Here is an 18,926-nt window from a genome sequence, read left to right as displayed (position 1 = left end):
TGGGATGGATGGGAAGTCAAATTTTTTTTCCTCAAATTTCTAGCTTTAATCTGAAAATTTTGACTTTTTATAATGAATTCTAATTTCAGATTTCCAGCATATTTTCTCAGAATTCTGACTTTTTTCTAATTTTCTTCTAATTTTTGTCTTTAATTAGAGTTTTTATTAATTTCAGAACTCAGGGTTTTTTAAACTATAATGGCTTTAATCTAAGCATTTTGACATGTTAAAATTTTAAATTCTGACTTATTTCAGTTTTTTTTTCTTTTTAATTTTTGTCTTTAATTTCAGAATTCCGACTTATTTTCCTCGGACTTCTGAGATATAAATCCCTAATCATCTTCCATACTTTGATCGTTAAGCGTCAGGATTTTTGCGCCGCTGTGAACTTTGGGTAATGTAGTTAGTGAATAACAACCATCAACAAATAACCGCTTTTAAACACAGTTACTGTTAAAAACGTTACTCTGATGCAAGACGGGAACTTCTCTGTGACGATTCCCAAAGTGACGACATTGTTTGTCCAGGATCACGTGACATTAGATACCCGGAAGTAATGTCACAACTGATAAATGTCTGATCGCTGGTTTGTTTTTAGCTAAAACATGTCGGACCAGAGCTGAACCGTGATATGACAGTCGGAGCGGGAGGTCAGGCAGAACTTCAGCTGACATGATGGGTCCAGGTATGCTTCTGTCCGTCCCGGTTCTGCTGCTCGGTCTGCTCTGCTGCTGCTGCGGACGTTTCTCAGATGTTTCGGCCTGTGATAAAGAACCGGAGACCCCGGACTGGAGGATGACTCTGAGAACCATCCGAAACGGGATTCACAAGATCGACACGTACCTGAACGCAGCGCTGGACCTGTTCGGCGGAGATGACGGACTCTGTCGGTACAGATGCAGCGACGGTGAGTTTGAGGACTTCACGGCCATTTTTCTTTGGTTTCATGCCAGTGTTAAACCAGTTACGAGTGCTTTTGTTTAAAAGAGTTCAAAAAACATAAAATTATCAGTGAGCTGAAACCCGGATTTTCCGTTGGCTAAAGCCAGCGGTGTCCAATGCCTGGTCGGAGAGCCTTTTGCCATCCTTGGAATCATTTTGTGTGAACCTGGACATTTTTTTTTTTATTAAGGCAAACATCTGAGATGTTTTTTTTTTTCTACGATTATGATTTAAAGTCATTGTAAAAAGAAAAAAATGAGTACATTTTTGCCAGAAATCTCAGAAATTTTGATATTAATCTCAGACATTTTGTAGAAATCACATGGAAACTACTGAGCTACAAAAGACAAAAATTGGTGAGAAAAAAACTCTGAAATTTTTAGATTAATCCCAGAAATGTTCTAGAAAAAACAAGGAGATTTCTCAACTTCAAAAGTCAAAATTTGCTAGAAAAAAAAAGGAAATTTTCTATTTTTGAAATTCGGATTTTTCTTATTTTTCTAGAAAGGTTTTGAGACTAATCTCACATTTCTGAGTTTTTTTGTTGGAAATGTATTCTTTTTTTTCTTCTAACCGTAATGAAAATGTGCTATATAAATAAAATTACCTTACCTTACCATAATTGCCGTTTTACAATGCTGTATTTTTTGGATATAAAATAATTTTAACTTTTCTACTTTACCTTAAAATATTGCATGTATGATTTTTGAAAATGTATATAAAAAATATTTAATAAAATTATTTAGCAATTCTAATTGGGGAAAGATTATGCAGATCTGTGTATAATTTCAATTTGCCAATAAAAGTCTGGACACCTCAGGGTAAAAGACAGAAAACAGCAAAAGAATTTTGTAGATCAAAGGTGTCAGTCAGGACAAGGAAACAAAAAATAATCCACATTATTCTTTACCATGGTATAAAGACAGTGATTACTATTTGAACAAATTCTGTCAAGCCAGACAAATATTGAAAAGTGAATTTATTCCAGTGTCTCATTTCAACGCAGCAGCTTTTCTCCTTCTGTGTGTCAGGATTCAAGCCGACGCCTCGTCCCGGCTACAGACACCCCCCACCCAACGGATGCGGCTCCCCGCTTTTTGGATTTCATGTAATCTGCTTCAAATACGCTTAGTTTTCCTGTGAGTCCAGCAAACCCAGTGACTGTTCTGTCGTTTCCAGTTCGACCTGGGAATCCCGTCCATGACCAAATGCTGCAACCAGCACGACCGCTGCTACGACAGCTGCGGCCACCTGAAGCATGACTGTGACGATCAGTTCCAGGACTGCCTGGAGACCATCTGCAGGAACGTGCAAAGGACTCTGGGATTGGCCCAGACGGTCCAGGGTAAGATGTCGGCCTGGAGGTCGCCTTCTGCTGCCATCAGAAAACTTAAAGCTGCAGTTTGTAACTTTTATAAAAATGTGTTTGTTTTTGTTTTTACATATTTGTTAAAACAGTTACCATCTTGTGACTGTGAAAACATTTCACATTCTGTGAAAACATTGATCTCTTCCACCTGTTCCTTGAGCTATTGCTGTCTGAAGAAATGCACTGCTCCCTCCAAGCAAATCAGAGCCAGGAGGCGGGTCTTATCGCTGTCAATAATCCTCAAGTACTTACTGCAAAATGTGCTAATGGCGAAGAAACAACTTACAGTTCAGGAAAAGTATTTCTGAACTGTCAGTGCTAACAGGATCTGCTGTGGGTGATTGTCAGCGCTAAGACCCGCCTCCTGGCACTGATTTGTTTCTAGTTAGCACTGAGAGAAGGCAGAGGAGACTGATTATTTTTCATAGATTTGTTTCATAACTTGTTTTATGATATGGTGATGGTTTCAACAAATATGTAAAAAAAAAAGATGTATTTGTTTTTGTAATTTACATCTCTGATCATGTTGAATTTTTAGTTCATATCACAATTAAGGAGCATGTTTTTGTCTTTTTTTAAAATCACATCTTTTTTTTAGTCTCATAATTATTTTTCTTGAAAATTTCAGATAATCCAGTTGTTTATAACATCTGTAGAAACTTTATAATAAACTTTCAAACTATTTCTTGTTGCCATAGGACTGAAAGCTGCAGGTTAGTTTTAACTCTTGCAATATTGATTGTGGCCACTAGATGGAGCCAAAACTTTATTTTAAATGTCATCAGGTTCTTATGAGCTGAAATTCAGATCTAACAGCCAGATATTTTTTTTGTTGTTAAAAAATATTTAAAACTATTCAAGGAAGTATTAAATTATTTAATACACTTATCCTGAATTTTCTGCTGATCCTTCTGCTGTTTTTCTGCAGCGTGCGAGTCAGCAGTTAAGCTCCTCTTCGACGCCGTCATGCACCTGGGCTGCAAGCCGTTCCTGGACAGCCAGCGGGAGGCCTGCGTGTGCCAGTACGAGGTGAAGAAGGAGCTCTGACGCCTCTGCAGAAGAACACAGACTCTGAAATCCGATGCCGGATAAATAAACTTTTCTGAAAATGTGTAGATTTTTCTCAGGGATGTAGCCTCTTTGGCTAAAACTAAACACTGCAATGCAAAGTGAATGTAAAATAAAAAATAGTTTCTTTTAGGTGGTAGCTAATATTTGTCCCTTTGCAATCCACTATTTATATATGTATATCTGGCTATTGTTGTAAAGCCAGAGGTTTCTGCGGTGAAATTAAAACTGGTTTCATTCATGTTTTGACTGGACACTACATTTTAACAAACAGTAAAAAGGGTTTTACAGGGTTCAAAGGTCAGCAATAAAGCACACACCAATTTTCTGCAATGTCTCGTAGCAAACCGTGTCGCTTTTCATTCTGGATTATTCTCGCATGTTGCATCGTTCTTGTAATCTCTGTGAATTTACCATGGGGTCAATGCTCAAATGAATTAGAAACACTGATAGGTGGGTGGTATTGTAAGACATTTAAGACAAAAAGATACTTTTTTCAGATTTTTTTTCTTGATTTTGAACAAAATAGCAAATGAGCAGAAAATCAAAGATTAATTAGGAAAAACATATAGAAATCAGCCAAAGGCTCACTTAACATTAAATAAATATTGTCCTGTTTTTGTGTTTCATTCTTTTTTGATTACGCTTCTGTGGAAAACAGAAAAACAACCCTGTCCCACCGTTGGGTAAATAAAATGAAAAGAAAAGCAAAAGCCATGACTATTAAAATATAAAAACTTTGTATTCCACCAAATATTTTGTATATTAAATTTTCAAATAAAACAACATGCTGTGTTGCTGGCCAAATATATAGCATTCTTGGCTTCACAAAATCAGTTAAGCTACCACAATCTGGTCCCTGAACCCCGCTTTGGAGACCCCTGCTTTAACTGAATGGATATATATGGTGAACTGATGATATTTTTAAAACTCCAGTGTCGCTGATAGATTTTTAAGCCCCGTAAAACGCTTTGTGCGATTGCGCCAGTCGCTTCCGTAAACCTGTTGGTTTTTAATTCGAGATAACCAATCGTTCTCTCCTGTTTCAATTAACAGCCAATCACATCGCGGGGGCGGGACTAAGTGTAAGCTAGTTTTGCTGGGTGTTTGAGGAAGCAGCTTTTAATCTCCCACTCCGAGCCAAGACGAAAAGTCAACATGTCAGGTAACAATGCAGGTAAAAAAACAACTTTATTACATCTTTATGTCTTAAATCTGAAACTATCTAAAAAACTCAACTTTTTGGTAACATTTAAAGTCATAAAACCCACGAAACTACGTTACATTTACGCTTAAAATGGGTTCCCAGATGTTTACTGTGCTGTTTGGTTTCATGTTTCAGTTCATCTCAGCATGTTGTAAAACACCAGTCAGTCACAGAAATAACTAGTTTTTGCCGCATTTTAAAAAGAGTTTTACATGTTTTTTTTTTCTTTCTCAGTGTGTGTTAAACAGGTTTAGGAATGTAAAACATTTTTATGAGATTTGTTTTTCCTTCCTCACCAGGAAGTGTGTCCACAGCCACAGACAGCGTGGGTGAGCAACCACTACATGAATGACCTCTTAAAAATAAAAGCAAAACTAAAATATCACATCAAATAACTTTTATTAAACTTGACTGACTTTTTATGACTTAATAAAGACAATGACATATTAGTGAATTTCACAGATTATAAAGTATTTTATCAGACTTTCAGAAGAGTTTTTATTGTGCTGAAATCATTTATGACCAAATTAAATGGATATTTTAACATACTGACAACACATACACTGCAGAAAACTGCACCTATTTATTAAAGCAGGATCTGTTTTTACTTTTTTCACTTTGAGCTAAATCTGTGCAGCCGTGCAGATCACTGTCATCTTTAACTCACTAAAACTGAAATGCTAATCCAGTAAATCCTGATTCACTGGCACTCTGTGGTGGAAGTACCTCTGTTCATTGCAACACAGGGAAAACCAAACATCTTTACAGGATAGAGGTGGAAAGCACCTGAATGTTTAGCTGTAATAAATGCTGTTCAGATGCAGTCACCCTTCTGCAGCAGGGGACGTGCAAAAACATGCATGTATATGAAAACACAACTGTTTTCTGTTTGACATCATGCTGCGTTTCCACTACAGATGTGCACAAATCTTTGTCGATTTTCTGATAGTGTTGACAAAACACAATTTCACATTTGCAGTGTGTTGATTAAATAAATGAATAAATTTTATGTAAGTTCATAAAATCAAGCTGTGCCAATGACATCGTTATATATTATATATAGATGATACTATGTCTGTGCTCATGATCCTCCAACTGCTTCCTGCTGTCGTCGTCTTTGTTGCTTGCACCAGTGGCAACATCCGGTTGTTGCTTATGTGACAATGTGAAAAAGTGTTTCAGTTGGAGTTTTGAGAAATACATATATTTTCAGACTGCTGAAAAACCACACAATAGTGCAAAAATATTTATCGATAAATGTATTTGTTTTTTTGTTTTTTTTAAATTGGCGTGTTTCCATTAAGCACATTTATTTTTGTAATTTCAATTTGTACAATTTTACAGATAATGGAAACGCAGCTACTGAGTAATTGTGGGTATGGAACTGAACTCCTTCCTCAAAAATGGGACTTATGTGAAACATTTAAGTGTAAGAAAAAAAACTAAACCTTTATTACGATCAGTGACTAAATGTGTTGAGTTGCTGCAAACTGCTGATTTAGTTGAATTTGAAAGTTTCCGTCATCATTTCTGCATCCCAGCGACATTTTCTGGATTAAACCTGGTTTTAATCCTCACATGTGATTCGACTTGCAGGTGAGATTGTCAAGCGAAAAAGTAAAGTTATTATCCGATTATTAAACAATTATTTTCCCATACGGTTGAAATAATTCATTCAACAATCAATAATTGATTGATTGAATTCAAAAATACTTTATTTATCCTAAGGGAAATTAAATGCTGTAACTAATATCATCCAAGTTGATGGATGATATTAGTTACTGATGCCTACAGGACACTGTAGGCATCAGTATCCTGCCTACAGCCAGATACTGATGGCTGTAGGCAGGAAAGATCTCCTGTAGCAGTCTGTATTACAGGAGATCTGAAGAAGCCTCTGACTGAAGACATTTAAGCTTTGATTAGAAAATTCACTGGAAACTTAACAATAATAATAATAATAATTGGAGGCGCCTTTCAAGCTACCGAAAGAGGAAAACAAGAACAGTAAAAGAGAAACTAAATAATAAAAGATATGAATAGAATCAATCGCAACTATTGGTATAATAAATAAGATTAAAAAGAATATGTTTCTACATAAACCAATAAAGTTAGGACTGTTTGCTGATAATAATAATAATAATAATAATAGTGAAGTTGTTATATTAGCAGAGTGTTTGGGGCATTGTAGACAAAAAGAAAAACAAATTTTCACCAAAAACTCACAAATTTCTAGAGCAATTGTCATATTTACAACTTGGATGCTCTCTTACTCTCTTTCTAAGAAAAAAACACACCAATTTTCCCAGATTAAAGGCCTAAAGTTATGATTTTAAAACCATCATTCTCTGACATTATTAAGACAGAAAGTCGTATGAAAAACCCTCTGAGATTTTAAAGTCGGATGTTTATGATTGAGCCAAGCAGCCGACCTCGTAGAAACGGGAACCACTGGAGGAAAGAGTAATAATCTAGACATTTTGGAGTATTTTTGGCCAAAAGGACTCTTGCATCATTTCATTATTTAGTTTCTTTCATGTATAATGAGCTGAATACTCCCAGAGACAGATTAAAGCCTCGCCGCCTTGCTGCAGATCTGCAGTGGTTTTGCAGCACAGACTGGGAGGCCAGCCAGCAGGGTGTGACTGGAGCCGAGGCGTGTCGACTTTTCTTTCTCTTTTTTATTTTCCATTTGGAGTGTTATTAATTTAGAAATGTCTTTTCATTCTGCAGCAACTACAGAGAATTTAGCAGAGACGGATGGTTTCTACAGAAGGTAATCACTTTTTATTTTGTGTTTCTGTCAGCTGCAGATTAACAAAATGCAATTAACAATTATTTTAGCGATCAATTTATTCTATTGAATAAATTAATCAGATTTAAAAGAATTGGCTGATTTCTCTTTTAACCACTTAAGCTTATTTTATGCAACACTAGAAATGCATAAAATACAAACAAATAATTCAGCATGTGGAAACTTCAGGTCTTTCTGCTGAACTTAGCATGAACACAGTGAAAGGCTGATCTGTTATTCTGATTAAGCGATTAATGATCGAGTAGCTTAAGAGGTTTTTATCATTTTACCCGGGTAAAACTAAAACCGCCTCTAGAGGAGTTCTGTGTAGTTCCATGGAGTATTAGAGCCGCACTAAGAAAATAATAAATAAAATAATAAGAATATTTAATTCCAAGAATAAATTTGTAGTATTATGAGAATGTGATAATATTGCGACTTCATCATCATGTGTTTATGTTTATTATTTCAGTACAACTTTATTCTCATGATCTCGACTTTTATTTCTTCTTTTAATAAGGGAAAAGCTACATATTTTTGCACAGTTTTGGCTTAGTTACTGCTCTGAGTGTTGTTATTTTAGAAAATGGCCTTATGTTTAGTCTGCATTCTCCAGTTCATGATTAATTGATTGCTATATTAGTTGACAATTATTTCAATAATCATCAAAATTAATCCTATTAATCGTTGCGGCCCTACTCATGTGCTGATGTTTCTTTGTGAAGCAGCCCCGTCGTTTTGGATCCTGCGGAGGAATACACGATGACCAGAAAGCGTCGCGGCGTCGCTCTCATCTTCAACCAGGAGCGTTTCTTCTGGCGCCTGGGCCTGAACCCCAGAAGCGGGACGAACGCCGACCGCCACAACTTAGAGAGGAGGTTTGTCTTCCTGAAGCAGGAAGAACCGGTCGCTCAGGTGCAGCAGCTTTATCTGAGCCCATTCTGTCTCCAGGCTGCTGGAGCTGAACTTTGATGTCAGGAGTTATGATGACTACAAACTGGTGGACGTCCTGGAAAAAATCCATGAAGGTACTGGAACCCCCTGTCTATCACAGTATTTAGTTTATTTCCTTGTTTTAAATGTAAAAGTCTTCAAAGCTGCAGTAACTTTTATTTAAAAAATGATAAAAATCGAACTCCTGCCTTCTTCAGTTCTCCCAGTTCTAAGTGGAAACAACCAATCAGAACCAGGAGGCGGGTCCTCCTCAACCCCACTAGCTCTCTGCTACGTTGCAGCTAGCATAGCTTGTCATGAATGCTAATGCTAGTTAGCTTAGCCCCCAAGCGATTTTCCTGTAACGGTAAGTTGTTTCTCTATCATTATTACATTTAGCAGTATGTTCACAGTATTGATTGACAGCACTAAGCCCTTCCTCTTGGTTGTGATTGGTTGTTTTCAGTTGGATGTGGTGCCTTTCCTTAGATCAGAGAGAAGGCAGAGGGGAGCGATGTTTTCTGATAAACTTTCACGACATGGTGACGCTTTTAACACATTTTTTAAAATGAAAGTTACTGCAGCTTTAAGGATGTTTTCATACCTGATGATCCGTTAGACTTGATTCGATTGGACACCAAAGTTGCAACATTTGTTACATTTTCAGCTGGTACAGTTTGATTTCATGCTGCACCAAGAGCCAAACAAATTAAAAAACCTGTTCCCCTCCTGGCCTGTGGGGGCGCTGCAGCAGAAACCACATGCCTTGCGCTGTAATCCACTTCCTGCTTTTGGACCAGTCTCCGGTCCACTTGGCGCTCACATACAGAACAGAGAGCGAGGTTTGTCGGCAGACCAAACGAACTGGACTTTCTAGACAAATGGACCGGAGTTTGACTAAAGTGGACTAAACTGGGCTGGTGTGAATGCATTGTGGGACAAATGAAGGAGTATTCTCTAAATGATCTTTATCTGCTGATCAAACCTTCATTTTGTTCCTCCAGCTGCCGAAGACGATCACTCAGATGCCGACTGCTTCCTGCTCGCCTTCCTTAGCCACGGCGAGAACGATCACGTCTACGCTTACGACGGCAAGATCAACATCCAGGACATCACCGCCATGTTCAGAGGAAACAAGTGCAGGAGCCTCATCGGAAAACCCAAGATCTTTATTGTGCAGGTAGAAACATCACAGTGAAGCCTCTGGGTTTAGGAAACAGCAGAAGGTCTGAACATGAATGTCTCCATGTGTGTGAAGGCGTGCCGTGGGGAGCAGCATGACGATCCCGTGACGCCCTGCGACGCCGTGGACAACGTGACAAATGAGACGGTGGTGGACGCCTGCGCCATCCACACCCTCCCTGCCGGCGCCGATTTCATCATGTGTTACTCTGTTGCTGAAGGTGAGCGGTCCGCGTTATCAGGAAACCTGTTTCCGGCGGTGATGGAGGCGATAGGTCAGTCCAACTGCAGCCCGCCATGTTTTTGTGTTCAGAAATGTTCAAAGTTGACGAGAGATTTTAAAATATGACAAGGTGGGGGTGCTGTGGTGGTACAGGGGCAAAGCACAACCCATGTATTGAGGCCTTAGTCCTCATGCCGGTGGTCGCAGGTTCGATTCCCGGCCTGGCGACATTTGCCGCATGTCTTCCCCCTCAATCATAACCCTCCTTCCTGTCAAACTACTTTCAAATAAAGGCCACTAGAGCCAAAAAAAAAACAAATAAAAATAACTATGACAAGGTAGTTATGTGCTATTGGAAGAAATTGTTAACACTTTTAATGAGCCAGTGGATCTTAAAACAAGCTATGTAATGTAAAATGAACTAAAAGAAATGTTGCCTAAAATGATGAGTCAAAGTGTAACTAACCCCCCTGTGAAAGCATAAGCCCCGCCCCCTAAGCAAATGTAGAAAATTCCAAAGTGGGCGGAGCCAAGAGGCACTGAGGGGCGTGGTCAGGTTTGACGATGATGTGGTCAGAGGTGAGTGAGGCTGTGGTCAGGTCAAAAGTAGCACTGCTGCTTTCTTACAGACCCGTTGAAATTATTGTTTACATTAGGAAATTTTGCACATGCGCACAACGCTGGAGGGCAGAAAAGCGATTCTTTTACTCGCCATCTGTAGCCATGCTGCTGGGGTACAATAATCACATTAACTACATGACGCCTGGAGATGTAGGTATTATTAATGTAGTGTGCTAGAGGGAAAAATAACGCAGAAAAACCGTCGATACCAACACTTTCTGTGTTAGGCGTGCTACAGACAGACCCGTTGCCATAGTAACTGACAACAATGTGGCAAATGTATCATAATTCAACACAGATATTTCCAACATAAATATCAGAACATTCAGTCCGTTACAGTTTTATGTTTTCAGGGTTGATGTTTATTTTGTGATTATTAATAAGTGATTGGTGTGGTATATTAGCTATCGCTATATTAGCTAATCTATGTTAGCTAGCTACCCCAGTGATGGCTGATTAAACATCTGGTCTACTGATGATCTGTCAGAGTTCATGTGTGTGTCGCCTTTTTTTGTTCAACTAAACCGAAACACAGAGAAATCTACATCAAATCCATGTTACGGTTGTTAAAGTCAAGCTAGCAAAACTGACCCACTTTCCTGTCTCACTATTATTTTTTCCTGACCTTGTTATATCTAGATGTTGTTGATAATTAGTAGCAAAGCACTGTGTCCCTTTGTCTTTTATATATCATGCTGACATTTAAGATTTAGCTTGCTATTTTGATCATTTGACAGCTAAAACCAATACTAGTCATCGTTGGTGAGCAGCTAGTTCCCCTCCAGCATGGAGATGGGGTTGGGATCTTGCGCATCTTATGCTGCAAAAGTCTATTTACTTTGTTGGTATATGTTTCTATAACCATACCCTGTAGTAGGCCTCTCATGTTTGCTGCTTTGGTTTTCAGGTTTCTACTCCCACAGAGAGACCATCAACGGCTCGTGGTACATCCAGGATCTGTGTGAGTTACTCCGGACGTACGGCAGCTCGCTGGAGTTCACAGAGCTGCTCACGCTGGTCAATAGAAAGGTCTCGATGCGCGAAGTCGGGAACTGCAAGGACCTCAGCGCAATTGGCAAAAAACAGGTACCATGCTTCGCTTCGATGCTCACCAAGAAGCTCTACTTCCGGCCGAAGAAATGATCAACGGTTCGATTGGTTGGTTTAAATCTGAGCCTTTGAATCTCAGCTGGTACAGCTGATCCGCTCCGCAAAGATGAGAAAAAAAAAATAGTTGTTTTGTTTCTTTTTAAGTGTTGAAAACATTCCTGGCAGATCATTTGCACAGAGAAGCCTTCTGCTCATAAATCACTGTATCTGATAAAGTTGAAACTATCAGGGAGTTTTTAATCTTAGTCTTTAAATTTTTTCATAGTTGGGGTGTGCTGTGGTGGCGTAGGGGTTCAGAACAACCCACATTGGAGGCCTCAGTCCTCGACGCAGCTGTCGCAGGTTCGATTTCTGGCCTTAGCGACCCTTGCTGCATGTCTTCCCCCTTTCTCATTACCCACTTTCCTGTCAATTAACTATCAATTAAAGGTCACTAGAGCCAAAAAAAAAAGATTTTCGTAATTGATCTTGATTGGTGAGTAGCAGCATAATATTCAGAAATAATTCAGGGGTTTTCTAATCTCAGGTATCTCCTCAGAGGCGCCATTGATCCAGGCTGCCTACTGGACCCATCATGCAAAATTAACTTTTTGCACATTTTTATACTTCCATTTGGGTTTCCATTTGGCACCAAAGTGCCTAAAACACTCAGACAGTTTTGACAATAAGTTGATGTCTTTTGGTGTCTGTAAAATGACGTGTTTTGAATGTAACATCACAAGTTAGCAGGCACTGTGGCTGTTGGGTTGTTGTCTTATCCAGTTTTTGGTTCGTCTCTCAATGCAGGTTTGCACTCAAACTGTCAACAAACGCTAACATGAAAACCTCAAAATGTTTGTTTCTTAATGCTGTACAAGGGAATTAAATCACTATGAACTGTCTTAACAATCATGTATTTCTGTGTTTATGAGCTGTGAAAAAATAAAAACATTTTTAAAGCCATAAAAATGTTTTGTAATTTATTCTGAATTTGGAATGGAGAAAAAGTGGTAAATCCAGTTTTATGGAGCAAATTTGTTTTATTTTTGCAAAAATGGGCAATGATACAAAAAGTGTTTCTAACTTTTCTTGACCCCTGGAGTTAAAGATCAAGAAAAATAAAGGCAGAGATGAACATGAAGCTTAAAGTGATTTATTAATCACAGAAGTTTACATCACAGAGTGTCAGCTTCTTCAAAATCTTTTTCTGATTTCTTCATTGAAATGTAATTTTGCAAACAGCCAGGAAGAAGCATGCATTTTATTTAGACCAGAGGTCTCATTCTCGCGGCCCGCGGGCCAATGTCTCGTGGCTCCACCGTGATATGAAAGTAGTGCGGCCCACAGGGTGAGGGGCCTCTGGAGGAAGTCCGGCCCGCCGGTCCTCGTCATGGCTGACATTCGGTGCTAGGCTAAGCTACACTGACTTCATGCACACAACGCTTGTAACAATAGTGCGGCGGGTGATGGACCGGTCCGGTACCAGTTTCCCTTCCCTACAGTCGCCATTCCGGTACTTCCTACCATTAACAAATGCCAGGATCAAACGCAGAGAAAGGAGACTGGCTGCTTGAAGCGGTGATGACGTCACGCATCGAGACGTTCTCCATACGTTGCTAGCTGGCTAAAGACTAATGTGAAACTTAGAACAAGAGCGACGCCAAGTGGAGTAAACAAAATTTTGTCACACCCTCATCATGTCTTTGTCAGTCCAAAGCCTGCAGTTCACGTATTGGATAAATAATTAAATGTTGATGAAATTTGAGGATATTTTTAAAATGTTTTTTGTGGAATCAGCCTCACCCAGACTCTGCCTCCAGCAGCCCCCGGGTAAATTGAGTTGGAGACCCCTGATTTAGAGAGTCATTTATTCTGGATTTATCTCCAGTTTTTCTGAAAGGCTTAAGTCTTCAAAGCATTGATCTGATGCGATCGATGTGGACTCAGCCGATCTAACCGATAAGTTGGAGATTGTCTCCATCAGAGTCTGGATCACAAACTGGGTGGGGACGTTTCAGACACCTCTGAGGATGGATAGCAAATCTCAGAAAGTGACCTTGGACCTTCTCAAGGTGGATGCAGAGCGCCCCGCCGAACCGCTCGTACTGAGATACGGCCCGGTTCATGTCAGCGATGCAGGTCCAGTGTGTGTTCTGATCCTTAGCTACGCACCACTTGGAATGGTCCACTTTAGGCTTCCACATCCACCGGTTACCCACTGCTATGTCTTCGACATTAATGACTGAAATGTCAGTGGAACAGTAGGAGAGGGACCGTTTGGGCTGGCAGCCCCATGTCTGGGCGTAGACGTCGCTCCTGATGTCCTTGGCGATACTTAGGTAGAGATCTCCAACTGGAAGAAGAGGAGGCAGCTTGTTAGGGTCCATTTAAGTTGGTTTCCCTCTTTGGTGAGTTCGTTGTGTAGTTTCAACCACACAGAGATCTTGATCCTATGCGTTAAAACACTTTTCTGTAGCAAGGTATGTTGCATTGTGGGATATGGACATCTCAAATGTGGAGCAAACTTCCAGAAAACTGCAATACAGCTGAAACGCTGACTTCCTAGACGAATAGAATAAATAAACCAATGAAAATCTGTGATACGTTCAGGACATCTTCTCAAAACCTATTTGATAAAAGTTCTCTGATAATTTAGCCAATAAATAGACTGAACATCCTCCAGGTTCTGGTTCTGTTGGAGTTTTAACCAGAGAATATTAAAGAACAACGAGAAGAGGACGATACTTACCCTCTTCATCTGCATTGGCTTGTTTAGCAAAGACTTTAAAGCCTTGGTTCCTGTTGGACGTCAACAATGAGACCTCAACCTTATCAGAGATGTACGGAGAGCCTTCTGTCCATTTCACAACATTTTTTAGTTCCTCGTGAAAATTATCTGGGATATAATGTTCAAATGGAAACGCATTGATGTACTGCAGATGTGTTCCTGCAAACATTAAACAACATATTATTAAAGATAATTAATCAGCAATAAATCCTACAGCATGCTGTCTGAACTCAGACCTATTGTAGTGAACTGGTTGTAGTTGAACGTCACACAGATAAATGTCTGAGCGTGTTTATTGCCGCTGTTTGGCCAGAAGTTGTTCTGGTCCCTTCTGAAGGGGAACCGAGGGGTGCTGTGTAAGATCCAGACTCCTGTACCGGTTCTGTCCACCATCACAAGTCCTGCGGTTAAAAACAAACATGACTTTCATTATCACACAGAATGGGAAATGAAACCCATCCTGTGACATCAAACATCACATGGGTCAAAGGTCAGGAATTCTCAAATATGAAAATAAATTAAACTGTTTCAGAAAAACAGATGAAGCAAAAATGGGTTTGATTTCTTGAAAGACTTAAGACTCGGCCTTGGAGTTGGTATAAACGACCTAAAATCTGGGAGTAGTGATGAACTCTGACTTGAACCTTCACAGCAACATTAAGATGGTTACAAAGTCGGCCTGAAGGACACTTACAGGATTAAAGGACTAATGTCTCAGTGAGATCTACAGAAACTCATCCAGGTGTTAATCTGCAGGCGAGTCTTCACAGGTCTGCCTAAAAAAATCAATCCTCCTGCTGATCCAGAACGCTGCTGCTGGCGCTCTGACTAAAACGAGGAGGATAGAGAACATCACCCAGTTCTAAAGTCCTTCCACTGAGAAAATAGACTTTAAAATACTTCTGGTTCTGGTTCTGTCTGCTCTGCATCCCCAGAACCAGAAGTAAACCTGGAGAAGCAGCATTCAGCTTCTATGCTCCTACAATCTAGAACAAACTTCCAAAATAATATTTATTGATCCTTTCATTGATCAAACAGTGGGAAAAAAAATAGTAAAATTAGCAATCCTGACAATATAGATAACCCTCAGGTTGTTATTCTCATCCAACGAAAGCAGAGCGCCTCCCATGATGGCTGCAGCCTCAGGCACCGTCTGCTCATGTCTTATGTTGTTCTTTGGACGGGCTGTACATCGCACTTCTGTTCAATGGCAATAAAGGCCGATTTTGATTAAATATCATCTATCGGAATTTATTGTGACAAAAAATAAATCAAAATTCTTGTCATGGTAAGAAATTTACCACAATAAAAAATAAACGATACGATAAATGCCCGACCCCACTGTGAAGCACTTTGAACTGCATTGTTGCTGAAATGTGATATAAACTTGGACAGGAAGCCACCATCCTGATCAGATGCATTAACTAACCGCTCTTCATCAATATGGCCACTGCTGTATTAGCTGAAAGGTGTGGAAAGATATGAGCAATAATCCTGGCGCCCATCAACATTAAAACGATGAAATGCTTCCTCTACCTTTGCTGTGGCCAAACCTCTTTGGATCGGCGCCACATCCTGGCGGCTGATCACTGTAGCTGATGAACCCGAAGGTCTCCTCCTGCAAACACAACCTTCATCATTCAGAGTTTACAGGCTGCAACGTTTCTGCTCAGGCACTGAGGATTAAATACTTAAAATAGCACAATTTACTACTCATCCGGCAGAAACAAGTCGACAGCCATTTAATGCTGCTTTTGATCCTAAATGCTTGACCCAATCTGAAACTAAATGATTGTATGCTCCAGGCTTTTGAAAACTTTCTTCTGACTCATCGTATAATATGAACTCTGCAGCTCCAGGTAGCTAGTTACGTGGATCGCCTCGATGCGGGTAAATCCTCAAGATTATAAGAGAAGTCTCTTTTTTTACCGAGATAATACGGATCATATCCTAAATATACGCATATTTTTTTTAGATACCTCGGCTGTTCCAGCCGATTTAGGGCATTAGCTGCTGTTGTGATCAACATTGCTTTGTTTTGAACCGGAGAAATCCCCTTCCGGCCCTCCATCTGAATTTTGCGCGTCATCCGGGTCATGTGTCTGAAATCTTAATTGAATAAAAATGCTGCAGATCTTTTATTTAATATTAGAAATACATTAATAGATTTAAATAACAGTTTAATTCCTTTTTTAGATAAGAAAAATACATTTTGTTGCATATGATGCAATAATGTGACATTATTTCATGTATGCTAACCAGGTGAAGCTAAAGCTATGTAGCTTGAGTTCTGAGTAGAACATATTGATAAACAATTTTAAATCTAACCCAATCAGTCTTAGCTCACCAGGCACTGATGATCGGTTATGATTATCAAATGTCTGTCTCAGAACTCGGAACGTTCTGAAAAGGGAAAATCAGGGAAAAAATGGTGGCATGTGAACTAGGCGGGCAAACCAGCATGCAGAAGCTTTATCTGATGGTTCGATAGATAAAGCAGAAGCTTTACCTGACGGTTCGATCGATAAAGCAGAAGCTTTACCTGACGGTTCGATCGATAAAGCAGAAGCTTTATCTGACGGTTCGATCGATAAAGCAGAAGCTTTATCTGACGGTTCGATAGATAAAGCAGAAGCTTTATCTGACGGTTCGATAGATAAAGCAGAAGCTTTATCTGACGGTTCGATAGATAAAAGGCCCCGCCCACCGGGCCGCAGTGAAACTATGAACCATTGGTTGGGGACCAGTGATCTACAGAATATTACTATGAGCTATAGAGCATGTTAGGGCTGCAGCTAGCAATTAGTTTAGTAACAATTATTCTGATGATCAATCAAATAAAAAAACTGGAATTTTTTTTAACTACTTAATGTTATTTTTTACAATATTGAAAATAGATTAAAACATTAAAAACAAGTTAATTTCTTTCTTAGATAAGAAAAAAATAATTTGATTACTTATAATACCACAGTATAGTGTGTCACAGTTCTGAGTAAAACAAAAGTATAAAGATGATTTTTAAATCTTAAATGCAAAGCATGAAAATTCTTTGTACAGTTTTGTCTTAATTTCTGCTCTGAATGTTTTGTTTTTCCAGTAAGTGCTGCCTTTTTTTGAGTTTCCAGTTAACAATTAATCGATTCCTAAATTAACTGATGATTATTTCAACAATCAATTAATCATGATTAATCGTTTCAGCCCTGGAACATGTATGTGGATTGTAGAAAATGGATGTGAAGAGCAGACGGTACCATGTTTCTAATGGGTCTAAAGAGAGGCCTCAGCGTATTTCCCAGAACGCCGTTCGGGCTGTTGATGTTGCTCAACTCCTCGTTCCTGCCACTCGAGTCGATGTAGAAATACTCCGTTCCAGTGGTGGAGCCACTGGAAATGTGGTCCATTCTGGGGATCTTATATAAAATGTACCTGATGAAGAATAATAAAAAACTAACTATTTTTCAAAACAATCAAGTTGACTTTATCCATCTTAGATTTGGGTTTATTGTGAATTCATGACCATGGTGTTACCATGGCGATTCATTCTGAGCCTGTTTCCAGTCCAGCCTCTAACAAATTGTTGCTCTTTGATTAACAGAGATGTTGGGTATTTTCTCACCAGTCCACCTCGGCATTGAGGTCGTTTTTGCAGGTCACTGATCCGTGAGATCCCCAGCAGAGGAGCCCAAAAACCAGCAAGAAGCTCCACATCTCTCACTGAAACACACAGGAAGTTCCAGCGTTGCAATTATTCAGTCAAATTTTTAACATGTTTTCACTTAATTTCTGCTTTGAGTTATTTTCCTCTGTCAGTCATTCTGTAAGGTCCGGATTAAAACAGTTTGCCTGGATTAATGCCATATCCTCCATATATAGTTCACAGACTGAACACTATTATGTTCACAGTAACTGAATTTTTAAAATAGTTTTAGAAGTGACTTACGGTCATAAAGGACCCAGAGGTTTCAGCGCTGCGCCGGTTTCTCTCTGCTCCTGAGTTCAGCTCTTGTTGCTTTTATTCCCCTCTGGGTCCTTGACCCAGTTTTTCTGGGCTCACAGTCACGTCCAAAAAGGCTGAAAACAGGATTTTTTATTGAATCTTTCTAATCAGGATGAACTTTGCCTTTATGTACTGAACCAAAGTTCTGCTGCGTTTTAATAAAACCTGATCAGAAACTGATATAAAACTGATTTTTGTGTAATGAAAGTCTTGAAGTTTTGCTCCTGAAATGTCTGAACCTTTTGTTTACATCTCGTATAAAACGTTTCCATCAACCTGATGGTGCTTTTCACCTTAAGACTGCTTGGACAGATCCGCTGTTGGCAGAATCTCTGGAACGAACAGCAGAAGTTGGTAAACCAGCGGCGCCGACCGGGACGCAACGCTTCCCCGTTCTACCCACTCGTCAATTCTTCAGTCCTGGGATCCACAATGTCAAAGGTCATCAATTAATTCATCTCATGACCCTAAATCTACTTTAAGCAACCAGGGTTCAAAATCTCCACCCTGCCCAGGACTGCATGATATTAGAAAATGATGCTGTGGCAAAGATAAAGAAAATCATTTCAAGAATAAAGTTATATTGTCAGAAAAAAGTCATACAACAATAAAGTCATTATATTACCAGAATTAAGTCATAATAATTATAATAAAATGATATTACCAGCATAAAGCCTCAATAAAATGAGAATAAAATTGTAATAATCTGAGAA

General features: G+C 39.3%; 3 protein-coding genes across 5 annotated transcripts; 2 read left to right on the top strand and 1 right to left on the bottom strand.

Annotated features, from left to right (window-relative positions):
• The first annotated feature begins 336 nt into the window (after window positions 1-336).
• pla2g12a (phospholipase A2, group XIIA) lies at window positions 337-3,712 on the top strand. Its single transcript, XM_007560624.2, has 4 exons — window positions 337-907; window positions 1,974-2,050; window positions 2,122-2,287; window positions 3,240-3,712. The coding sequence occupies exons 1-4, from the start codon at window positions 673-675 to the stop codon at window positions 3,356-3,358; spliced, it is 597 nt and encodes a 198-aa protein (XP_007560686.1). The 5' UTR covers window positions 337-672; the 3' UTR covers window positions 3,359-3,712.
• A 736-nt stretch (window positions 3,713-4,448) lies between these two features.
• LOC103143910 (caspase-6) lies at window positions 4,449-11,837 on the top strand. Of its 2 annotated transcripts, none has more exons than XM_007560623.2 (8): window positions 4,449-4,556; window positions 4,886-4,915; window positions 7,320-7,362; window positions 8,109-8,258; window positions 8,332-8,408; window positions 9,318-9,493; window positions 9,572-9,716; window positions 11,247-11,837. In XM_007560623.2, exons 1-8 carry the CDS (start codon window positions 4,538-4,540, stop codon window positions 11,480-11,482), a joined length of 876 nt encoding a protein of 291 aa, XP_007560685.1. In that variant the 5' UTR covers window positions 4,449-4,537; the 3' UTR covers window positions 11,483-11,837. The 2 variants fall into 2 exon arrangements, with proteins under 2 accessions (XP_007560685.1, XP_007560684.1); XM_007560622.2 differs by having other exon boundaries at window positions 8,106-8,258.
• Window positions 11,838-12,626: 789 nt separating this feature from the next.
• Window positions 12,627-18,260, bottom strand: LOC103143909 (deoxyribonuclease-2-beta-like). 2 transcript variants are annotated; one of them, XM_016675579.1, is made up of 8 exons: window positions 18,157-18,260; window positions 17,833-17,930; window positions 17,467-17,642; window positions 17,272-17,276; window positions 15,753-15,828; window positions 14,453-14,617; window positions 14,178-14,375; window positions 12,627-13,781 (listed from the first exon to the last, which is right to left on the bottom strand). In XM_016675579.1, exons 2-8 carry the CDS (start codon window positions 17,922-17,924, stop codon window positions 13,381-13,383), a joined length of 1,113 nt encoding a protein of 370 aa, XP_016531065.1. In that variant the 5' UTR covers window positions 17,925-17,930; window positions 18,157-18,260; the 3' UTR covers window positions 12,627-13,380. The 2 variants fall into 2 exon arrangements, with proteins under 2 accessions (XP_016531065.1, XP_007560683.1); XM_007560621.2 differs by lacking the exon at window positions 17,272-17,276 and having other exon boundaries at window positions 12,628-13,781; window positions 15,753-15,834; window positions 17,468-17,642.
• Window positions 18,261-18,926: the final 666 nt, after the last annotated feature.

This window comes from Poecilia formosa, unplaced genomic scaffold (assembly GCF_000485575.1).
Source record: "Poecilia formosa unplaced genomic scaffold, Poecilia_formosa-5.1.2 Scaffold117, whole genome shotgun sequence".
Lineage (NCBI taxonomy): Eukaryota > Metazoa > Chordata > Actinopteri > Cyprinodontiformes > Poeciliidae > Poecilia > Poecilia formosa.
The sequence above is the reverse complement of the archived record's forward strand: the minus strand, read 5'-3'. Positions and strand labels throughout refer to the sequence as shown.

Bases quoted from the DNA above. Each gene is read 5' to 3' on its own strand.
- pla2g12a (XM_007560624.2), top strand. From the start codon at position 673: ATGATGGGTCCAGGTATGCTTCTGTCCGTCCCGGTTCTGCTGCTCGGT. The intron at 2,051-2,121 runs GTAATCTGCTTC...TGTCGTTTCCAG, and splicing joins CCCCGCTTTTTGGATTTCAT to TTCGACCTGGGAATCCCGTC. The intron at 2,288-3,239 runs GTAAGATGTCGG...GTTTTTCTGCAG, and splicing joins ATTGGCCCAGACGGTCCAGG to CGTGCGAGTCAGCAGTTAAG.
- LOC103143910 (XM_007560622.2), top strand. The intron at 4,916-7,319 runs GTGAGCAACCAC...TTCATTCTGCAG, and splicing joins CACAGCCACAGACAGCGTGG to CAACTACAGAGAATTTAGCA. The intron at 8,259-8,331 runs GTTTGTCTTCCT...TTCTGTCTCCAG, and splicing joins CGCCACAACTTAGAGAGGAG to GCTGCTGGAGCTGAACTTTG.
- LOC103143909 (XM_016675579.1), bottom strand. From the start codon at position 17,924: ATGTGGAGCTTCTTGCTGGTTTTTGGGCTCCTCTGCTGGGGATCTCAC. The intron at 17,643-17,832 runs GTGAGAAAATAC...ATTCTTCATCAG, and splicing joins CTCAATGCCGAGGTGGACTG to GTACATTTTATATAAGATCC. The intron at 14,376-14,452 runs GTCTGAGTTCAG...TAATGTTTGCAG, and splicing joins CAACCAGTTCACTACAATAG to GAACACATCTGCAGTACATC.